The 10,616-nt window shown below is 35.3% G+C and overlaps 2 protein-coding genes across 2 annotated transcripts; both read left to right on the top strand.

The window, feature by feature from the left end:
- Positions 1-1,735: 1,735 nt before the first annotated feature.
- LOC139435783 (GTPase IMAP family member 7-like) lies at positions 1,736-3,179 on the top strand. The gene is made up of 2 exons (XM_071206641.1): positions 1,736-1,742; positions 2,470-3,179. The coding sequence occupies exons 1-2, from the start codon at positions 1,736-1,738 to the stop codon at positions 3,177-3,179; spliced, it is 717 nt and encodes a 238-aa protein (XP_071062742.1).
- A 1,468-nt stretch (positions 3,180-4,647) lies between these two features.
- On the top strand, positions 4,648-7,926 carry LOC117464036 (GTPase IMAP family member 7-like). The gene is made up of 3 exons (XM_034106565.2): positions 4,648-4,707; positions 5,535-6,493; positions 7,882-7,926. The coding sequence occupies exons 1-3, from the start codon at positions 4,701-4,703 to the stop codon at positions 7,924-7,926; spliced, it is 1,011 nt and encodes a 336-aa protein (XP_033962456.2). The 5' UTR covers positions 4,648-4,700.
- Positions 7,927-10,616: the final 2,690 nt, after the last annotated feature.

Genomic DNA, 10,616 nt, shown 5'->3' with positions numbered 1-10,616 from the left:
GATTTAAATTGACATGCATCCGCTAAGGAAAATAGTCCGTTGTTACCGTTAGCAACGGCAGGAAGGCGGAGCTTTTTGATTACAGATTTGAAAACATCGTTGCTTGCTTTAAAAGTAACACAATTCATTATGTCAAACCTTGGAAAGTATCTAGATATCCCTGCCCTAATGCCAAAGGAACTGCACACTGAATATGTGTTGCCGTTTGATGTCTATGCCTGGACCGCTGCGTAAAAAGGAGGGTTTCTGCCCGTTACTTCTCCGCTGTTTTCTTGTCGCTGTTTTCTTGTCGCTGTTTTCTTGTCGCTGTTTTCTTGTCAGTTAGAAAAGCAAACTGGCCAAACTGTATACAGTTAAATCGAACGGACTTGTTTCTGCAGATGTGAGCGTCCTTAACAACGGTCAATAAATCCTTGACAGCGGTCTGGATTAACAACGTGTCACGTGTTATGAATTGACCAATCAGAATCGAGTATTCAACTAAACCATGTAATAATAGTATATATTATCTTAACCACTGAGTGTCTGTTAGAGGAGTTGTGGAGTGAAAATACTGTCAATTATTAAAGCCACAAGCGACATTGTGAACTTGTTTTTAACATATGTGTATGTTGCTGAATCTTTGAAAACTTTGCACCCTGTTTCCTGTCCAAAAAAGGACCAGAAGAAGTCACTTAATGTCTGCACGGCTTTATTTTGTTTAAAAAAGTTGCGGCTCTTTGTGGATAACAATGTATGAACCATAAACAATGAAAGTAAATGTCACTTGAGCAAATCATTCAAACTTGGTAAACGAGATCACCCCCTGCACACACACAAACATATTATATTATAAATTCGAATTGGTTTAGAAGTCACTGTTATTTTGTAAATATCGACTGTTGTGCTTTTTATTGATGCCTCTTAACGTGTGCATATGTAGAGATGTGTTTATGTTTGATTATGTATAAATGAATGAAAGTGGGTGTACACGTGTGTATCTATATATACATGAATATTTATTTTATTCCTCTGGATTGTGAGAAACAGCATTTCGATTTCCCTTTCTATATCGTACAAACAGAAGTTTGACAATCAAGTTGACATTGACTTATTTTGGAGGAAAATGTTGCTAAGTGTTTTGTCAAATGTTAAGTTTTCCTTTTTCAGCAAAGGGTGGGCGAGAGAAAGTGACAAAACAGAAAGGGACACTAAAGTCAAAGAAAATACCAAGTTGTGAGACAGCATTGCAGTTCATACAGCAACCTCTAGATGTCCATAAGGATCAGGATTCGTTAGAAAACATTTAACCAACTGACAAGTTTAAATTCCAATATGGATGTAAATGCAGCTGCAGGATGTCTACCAATGTCTTATCAATGTTTTATTTTAAATCCTCCTCACTACTTCCTGGAAGAAAGGAGTTGCATTTGCAGTGCTGAAAAGTACACAAACACTCATTTAAACAATTGCTCTATAAATCTAAACTGAAGGTCCATAAAGGTAACAGTGGAGATGTGAAATGTTAAAAATAAGGAACATGTTTCTGTAGCTTGTTGACATGCAACAAAGCTGGTGCTTATTATAAATGTGGACAATTGAATTAAAATGTCCACTGTGTGATATGCTGATGCCAATAGTGTGTCGCCAAGAAACAAGTCAAACAGGTGTCAAACAAAGCGAAAGGCAGAAGAAACGATACACAGTCACGGCAACCTACAGATCGGAGTCTGCTGATTTAAAATTGTTTCCAAACATGAGTGGTAAGTTAAGATGACTTATTCCATAAATAATAATAATATTATAATGTTTTCACAAGTTTGGGTGCATTTTCGAACAATGAAACTTAAATGCCGAAATTATGTTTGTTCTATATTGTCTACATTCATTGATTAAAAGGGTAATTTCATAAGGTTGACTATATATGAAAGCAAATGAAAGGAGATAAATAAAACAAAGTCATGATAAAGATCATGTTTATTTTGTTGTGAGTACCAGCATTTAAAATAATACAAAAATAGACTTTAAGCGAGTAGATTACTGACCAAAAATACCCATTGATGATGAATCCTGAATTCCTTTTTTACATTATTTTGTGAAAACAATAAAAAAACTATTCATATTATTTCAGTTTCAAAATGTATTATTATTTATAAATATTATTTTATCTTTCAAAAATCTGAATCCATTCAAACTGCTTGTTCACAAATTCTACGCAAAAACCATCCACTACTATACACAGACAGACAGATACAACTATTATATAATACTGTATTACATTTTATATATATGTATTTTAGACATATTTTATACATGCATATATTTGTCAAAATATGTAGATGTAAGCCTACTCTGAACACTGATAAAGTTAAGTTAACATGCTGACATTGTCATCACAGCTTTGCTATTTTTGAAATTCTTTGCTCACTCTATATTCCCTGCAAAAGCAGTGATAGATATCAGTGACATAGAGTCATTACTGTCTTCTAGATTTAACAAGAAGGATCGTGGTTTTGGGAAAAACTGGAGCTGGGAAGAGCAGCCTCGCCAACACCATCTTCGGAGAGACTTTGTTCGAGATAGACGATTCGGCCAATTCAGGAACACGTGTATGTCAAGCAGAAACCAAACGTGTCAACGGGACAAAACTCATGTGGGTCGACACTCCTGGGTTTTTCGACACAAGCAAACCTGAGGAGGAGCTGAAGTCTGAGATAGAGAAGTGTATCGAAAAGTGCACTCCCGGGCCTCATGTTTTTCTCATTGTGCTTAAAGTGGATAAATTCACAGAGCAAGAGAAGGACGTCGTCACAAAAATCCAACAATGTTTCTCTAAAGAAGCTTTAAAATATGCCATAGTTGTCTTCACACATGGTAACCAGCTCCCTGAGGGAATGACGATCGAGCAGTGGGTCGATCTGGATCCAGATCTGAGGAATCTGGTGAAGAAGTGCGGGAGACGGTGCCACGTCATTGATAATATTAAATGGAAGAAAGACCAGACGGATGAATACAGGAGCAACAAGTTCCAGGTGGCAGAAATACTCAAGACAATAGACAGGATGGCTGATGCAAACAGAAAAAGCTGTTACACCATTGAGAAGCTACATGCTGCATATGGGTCATGGGCTAATTGGTCTGTCGGGGTAGCTGGTATTGCAGCTTTGGTGGCCATTGCTGTTATTGTTGCTAAAAAATGAATATCATGACAAAAGACTAACTGCAGCATTAGGGCTGTGTAATGTCAAGAATCTGGCAATACGATTAAAACTTAACATATTGCAATATTGTAAGCAGGGTTGCATATTATTATTTTTTAATCTAATTTGAAAGAATTCCTTAAAATTACATGAGGAATTACAATTATTTCTACTCTTATATCATATATTTTGTAACTTGCAACTTGCTTTTTTTCCATCATCTATGTATCTTGCCAAAAACAGTGAAAACTGGCAGTCATTATTTCTCAACATAAGAACAAGAATATGAACCATGATAAACTAAAATGTGTCTTTACCGAGTATCAAAGACCGATGAGAGTAGCTATGAAATGCCTCTCTATTAGAGAGACGTCTGACCTGAGAGTTGAAGTCTTACCATTAACATTTGAAAGCATTGTATGTTTAATGTGTGACTCAAATATGTTGACAAGTATATACAGTGCCAATCATTTGCTTGCTTCCCTTCCCTTTTTATTATGGTGAACGCGTTTGATTTACTGTATCCTTTAGTATTTACCATAAAAATACAATTATGAATTATCCGATTATCCCATCATGATCTGATGTGGGCTCTCCATGATTTCTTTGGTTCTGTTTTCATTGTTTTCTTTTGTCATAACTTAATCACAATACAACAATAAATTAGTAATTTAATAATGTGTTTTCAAGTGGATTTTTTTATTATACAATCTTAAAGAGGACTTTATAATTATAATTATGCTCATTATCAGGTTCATATTTGTATTTTTTGCCTCTTCTGTCACACGTCCCGCCCCTAAGCCTATCACGTATGTGTTGGAGCGCTAGCCAATAGCTTACTTGTTACATAGTGATGTCACTATGTTCCAGAAGTAAATAAAGGAGACCAAAGGAGGTGTTTCAGGCAGGGGGGGAATGTGTGAGAGAGAAACTCCCTCTGGATGTTAGCCTTTGCAGACCATTTACATGCACTACAAACTATATAGCACACTATAGGAAAGGGAAAACCCCGAAAATATAATAGGGCCTCTTTAATTCATCCAATCAGCCGAAAGGACCTCATGGTATTAGAAAGGCTGATATTCTGCAACTAACACTACTGGTTTGTACAGATTCCCTGTTTGTTTCCTGCTTTATGTTACTATGGAAACAATCTGATTTTACATATGATAATTTGTCACAATACTGTGTCAGAAAAACAAAACGCTGCCACACCGGTACGAGTCAAATAATCAGCGACTCATATTTAAGCACATTTAATTCATTCATTTGTGTTATGTAACCATTTGTGGTTGATCATTGTTTTGTATTGATGCAGTATATTGATGCCTGTGCTTGAATAAAATAAGTGAAATGTGAGTGGATTATCAGCTGGCAGCCGAGGAACATGTCGGACAGGTAGAACAAAAAAAAGTTAAAGCAAGAGGTGAGTCAGAGTGAGAGAACAAAAGAAAACCTCACAGTGGAGACGTGTCCCGGATCGCAGTCTTTTCTTTTGCTAATAATTCTTCCTTTGACAGCATGGACGGTGAGCTAAACTTCATATTATATTTAAATATTTTACTCAAATTAAAATGATTGTATATTATATATGAATCGGGCGCCTATTCAAATCTCAAAATCTTAACTCCTCCTTTAAACTATGTAGAAATGATTGGAGTTGTAATATATTTTAGTTTATTATTAAGGTTGTTTGAGGCTATTATGTCACTTTGATAAAATACACTCTGACAGTTAAGCCTTATTTAACTGTCAGACATTAACACATTAAGCCTTATTTATCTACATTCATCCCACCAGGGCATTGTGGACTAACATGTCATGTGAAAATGTTTTATCTTTCAGTATCATTTAAAAAAAGAAAGGTGACAGGTGTGACAGTATCCATTAGTTAATTCTCTTTTGCTGCCCTCAAAGTAGATCCTCAAACACATCTTTGACTGCACCTGTTCTCATTCAAATCTCAAACCAAAACTCAGCTTTTCAGAGCTACTTTGAATGTGTCATTAATATTGTGTTTTATATTTTATTTGGGTTGTTTTTAAAATAGTAAGGAATTTTACGTATTTACATGCATCTGTAAATTCTCTTTGAATACCTTTAAATAAATAAAAAATATTATTATTATTGGTTTATATTATTACTATTATTCTCAGAACCTGTCAGTCTCCAAAAAATATTATATTGGTAAACATGCAATTTTGACGTGTGAATTTCTATTTATTTTGAAAGATATTTGTTGTGCCAGAGTGCTATAATTAGAGATACAGAGTTAAAGGGTGAGATAGAGGGGATGAAATTGCGTGAAATGTTCAACAAATTAATTGATTAACTGAGTCACTTTTTTCATTTTAGTGCCAAACACAACGAGGATTTTGCTGCTCGGAAAAACTGGAGTCGGAAAGAGCAGCCTTGCTAACATCATTTTGGGAGATGCCACATTCAAAATTGACCATTGTAATGACTCAAAAATGAAATCTTCTTCAGCAGAAACCAAATCCATCGATGGACGAAGCATCACTTTGATCGACACTCCTGGTTTCTTCGATGCAGGAAGGTCTGAGGAGGAGATGAAGCCGGAGATGGTGCGGTGTCTCACAGAGTGCGCGCCTGGGCCCCATGCTATTCTCATTCTGCTCAAAGTGGAGAAATTCACAGAACAGGAGAGGGCTGTGATCACTCAAATGTTTCAGTATTTCTCTGAAGATGCGCTCAAACACACCGTAATTGTCTTCACTCATGGCGACCAGCTCCCCGAAGGAAAGAAAATAGAGGAGTACGTAGAGCAAAGTGAAGGTCTGAGGGATCTGGTGCACAGGTGCGGAGGCCGGTGCCACGTCTTTGACAGTAAATACTGGAAGACCAATGAAGGGGACGAGTACAGAAGTAACCAGTTCCAGGTGGCAGAGCTACTCAAGACTATAGATAGCATAGTGAAGGCAAACAGTTCAGGCTACTACACAGACGAAGCTATACAAGAGATAGAGAGAGAAGTACAGAAAGAACAAGGGCACATTAGACAAGCATCAGGAAACATGCCAGAGGTAGAGATCAGGAAACAGGCTAAAAGTAACTACTTAAAGAAGCAGGTGGACAACGCACCTCAAACATGGTTTAGAGGTTTTATTCGATACACAGTTATAGCTGGAATACTTGCAACTATCTCAGCTGTGTTGATCAATTCAAAAATGCTTAAGATATTTAGGGTAGCACCACAGGATATCGAATTCCCAGCAACACCACCACTGACAGAGGTGGTGGCAGAAAACGATGGCACAGGTTCAGATACTCTCCCTGTCAGTCCAGTGGTAGAGGTAATACAAAGTGCATTTGAGTATTTTATGGAAAAATACAATGCTTTGTTTGAAATAACGTAGAATCCTTGGAATCCATTTGAATGAACCTCAAGGCAGAATCAAATGAAAATCAACAGAAGAGATTGTCATTGATGTATAGCAGTCGCACCCAGCATATGTACATTTATTTCAATCATTTTTTAAGCTATAAGACTTAGTAATTTAAGGTTGAATTCATTTGTCTATTTTATATCTTACCTTGTGATGGTGCTTGCGTCTTTGCTTTACATTTTCGGCTGGTTCCTGTCAACTGAAAAGATAATTACTTTATAACTTGTTTTCATATACTGAGAAGGAGTAGCAAACCATTTTTAGAAAATGTCAAATACATGGAAATGTATATTTTCCTTACACAGTTTAACTTATTATCTTAAATCTACAAGTTGTTGTTGGGGCATGGGTCATGACTTTTAGAATATGTCATCTATACTGTTTTTTGATGTGTCTGTGAGTCCACAAACTTTATGGTTGTGAAATACAAAATCAATCTGTACCCTTTATTAATGATTATGTTTTGTTTGAATATGTAACACTTTGTTTAAAATGTTTTATGTAACAATAAACGGCTGATTGGTAAATATTCAGTTTCTGTTTTTCATGAAATCATTCACAGGTGCACAGATACTCATACATTCTAATAATAAACCAAGTCCAAAGATGAATTGCAGATATTGTCTGAGCCATAGGGCTTCTTTGTTGAAAACTATAAAAAAAAAACATTGGCTGACAGTTTTCTTTGTGTAATTTATTTGAGTCAATTACCATCCTGTTGCTATCAATAGTTACAAAAGCACCAAGTATGACATATGCAAATAGTCCTAAATCCATGCACTATTCACTCTCCTTGGTTGAATGTTTGATTGGAAATACAGACTGCTGTAAAATACTGGGCCTTTTTTTAATGAAGCTATTTCATGTTGAATGTTGTTCTGAAATGTAATTCGCCTAAACGAGCTCGTGGCTAACTAAAAATGTTTTTGCATCAGCGTCTTTATTTTAATCTGAATTTTTACAGGACCTAAAAAGTAGCAACTGTAATTCTAACATGATGAAAACAAACTTAAACCTGTTATACAATAATAATAAATACTTGTTGTGTTGGTCGAAGCCAGATGCAAAAGGCCTTTTTGTTTTCAGTCTGCGTAGATGTATTGTCGTTTCCCAGAAGTCAGGTGGATGCTGCCAATAAAAACAGATAAATAAAATTCCGTTCAACCTGTTGAGTTTCACTAAGACAAAAACACTCCACCTTTAAAAGATATGTAAAGGTACAGCTGCCATCCTCCCTTTTCTCACGAAATATAAAGACTACTTATTCTGTATGTGATGTTGTTTTAATCCTTTAGCGGTGGGAGATTAGCGGCTTTGAAAGCAGGGAATGTAGTTTGTGAGGGACCCATTTCCATAGTGACAATCATGTATTGCCTTGTTAAAAATTTTTTTTTAAATTGAGCATTCACAATTAAAAGAGTAGAGCAGGAGGGGGATAATTGCAAAGCATGTTAAACCAAGTAGCGACAAATAATATGTAATATTATTATATAATACATAACTCAGGGTAAGGTGATCAAGATGTCACTTCCTGTGAGCTCAGTGTGATTAGTGCTCTGCCACTGAAGGGTAAATAATGAGTGTACATTTGATAACAAATATTGATAGTGTTTACATCCCTTTCTTTGCTTGAGTTATGTTGCTTATCTCATGTTTTATTTGGGATATAATGTTTGCTTGTTTTGTTTTAACTTTAGTAAAATGGCATTTTTTTTATCTCACCTGAAGTCGTTTTTTTATTCTGTTTTCATGTTTCTGCAGTTTTATTTGAATGTGCAAACACATGATTGAAAACATTATTATGCTGAGATTAATTCCTAAAGAAAAACACAATGTACTTTGTATAAGGGTGATTACGGGTTCGATATAATTTCACTGTTGCAGGATGACCTTTTTGAAAGAAGAGAGTGATACATAATCTGACATAGCCCCTAACCATGTATTTTATACTTTCCATGACTTTGAAAATGCAGGATAATGTTTAAGAATGTTATTTGTAATTAGTCAAATCTTTATTATGTAGTGTTTTTGCTTATTGTTTTGAGTTATTCAACTCGTTAACAGCTTTTCAATATATGTTTTCAGTCTATCTGTTGTTGTGCTAGCAAACCATGAAATATAAGTCTTTATTTACTTTTAATAACACCTAGGGATATTCAAAATATGGGAAATATGAAGGACATATATTTTAATTCTGTGATTTTAGATTGTACTCTATGACTTTTGGATGCTGAAAGATGCTGTTCAGTTGATTCCATTAATACATTTTATTTAGTTATAAAAGTTATTTCTTGTTTTAAGTTATCTGAAAAATAAAAAACTCAAACAGACTTTCTAAGGTTTCCAAATGTTGCAAACTTGTGTTAATTGTTTTGAGAAAACATGGTGAACACAGGACACAGTACAGGCATGGGATACCCAACATGTGGCTTCTTGTCTTGTTAACGGTATCTGTCAATACTCTGCAGCTGAAGATATTTCCCGTTGAATTGGTTTCTGAATATTTGATTTGCCTAAACGAGCTCGGCGCTAACCAAAACATGTTTTGCATCAGCGTCTTTATTTTAATCTTAAACTTTCCAGGACATAAAAGTAGGAACTGTAATTCTAACATGGTGATATTGTTAAAGACGAAAACAAACTTAAACCTGTTATACAATAACAATAAATACTTTGTGTTGGTCGAAGCCAGATACAAAAGGTCTTTTTGTTTTCAGTCTGCGTAGATGTATTGTTGATCAGTCAGGTGGATGCTGCCAATAAAAACAGATACACAAATTCCATTCAACCGGTTGAGTTTCACTAAGACAAAAACACTCCAGCTTTAAAAGATATGAAAAGGTGCAGCTGCCATCCTCCCTTTTCTCACGAAATATAAAGTCTACATATTCTCTATATGATGTTGTTTGTAATCATTTAGCGGTGGGAGCAGTGAATGTAGTTTGTGAGGGACACATTTCCTGTTTATTGCAATGAGTGACCTGATGCCTATAGTTTTTACGGAGCATCAATTATGTAAGTACATCTCAGTCAAAATCTGCAGATGTAGGATGGGTGGAGTACCGTACTGTTGCCAATTATTTTATTCCCAGGTTCATACAAACAAGGCTGTTGCCATTAATAAACCTTTCAAAATGTAATTCTTTACAACCTGCTCTTTACAAACCACATGCAGTCGCCACCCTAAAAAGTAGACCTGCTGATCTGGAAACTGTCATTCAAGCATTTATTTCCTTCTTCTATTTCTGTAATGCCCTGATGATTAAAAAGGCCTCCCTTTCTGACGATTGGTAACAGTGTTACAAAGATGGAATGAAAAACAACCAGATTTCACCAATCTCTGCATCCCAATTAACCCTGGCTTTGTTATCAATTTAGAAAATGATGTTGTACAAGAAGTAGTTCACAACTAATATAAACTTAATGTAAATATCATTATTTACAAATGTGATATTTTTAGATAATACATCCTGAAACGTGGCCAAAATTGCCTTTGATAACTGGTTATATTGCTGAGATGTAAAGCCACACTGTCCTGAACCTAATCTGCAAAACAATATTTTTCTCCAAGTTAATTGTTTCAAAAACTCCAATTCTACAAAAAATATTTAACTTTACCTGGAGTAGTTTTTTTTATTTTGTTTTGTAATTCCTTTCTATCCCTTTTTTTATTGGATTATTTACCTTTGTTACCCTACTTTTTAATTAATTACGTTCCCTTTAATCATCTTCAATTCACAACATGATGCTGAACAAGTTGACATTCTGGTTTCCGTTTTTACATAAATCTGAAATAATGTGTTCATTTAGTTGAATGTGTAAATGGTTAAATGCTATTTTCATGTGTGATATTTGAAGTGAATACTTTTATAATTAAGGCCTGCACCGAGAATCTTCTGTGACTCTCACTCTTGCTCAGGTACGGCAAATGTGGTTAAACTGGTAGAGAACGAAAGTAGAGTCAAACCACAGCGAGAGAACCGAAGACAGAACATCCAGCAGTTTGGCTGACTACAGTCGTTTATGCAAA

The sequence above is a fragment of the Pseudochaenichthys georgianus genome, chromosome 18 (assembly GCF_902827115.2).
Source record: "Pseudochaenichthys georgianus chromosome 18, fPseGeo1.2, whole genome shotgun sequence".
NCBI classification, from domain to species: domain Eukaryota; kingdom Metazoa; phylum Chordata; class Actinopteri; order Perciformes; family Channichthyidae; genus Pseudochaenichthys; species Pseudochaenichthys georgianus.
Note: the sequence above shows the minus strand (reverse complement) of the source record. Positions and strands in the feature narration are given on the sequence as shown.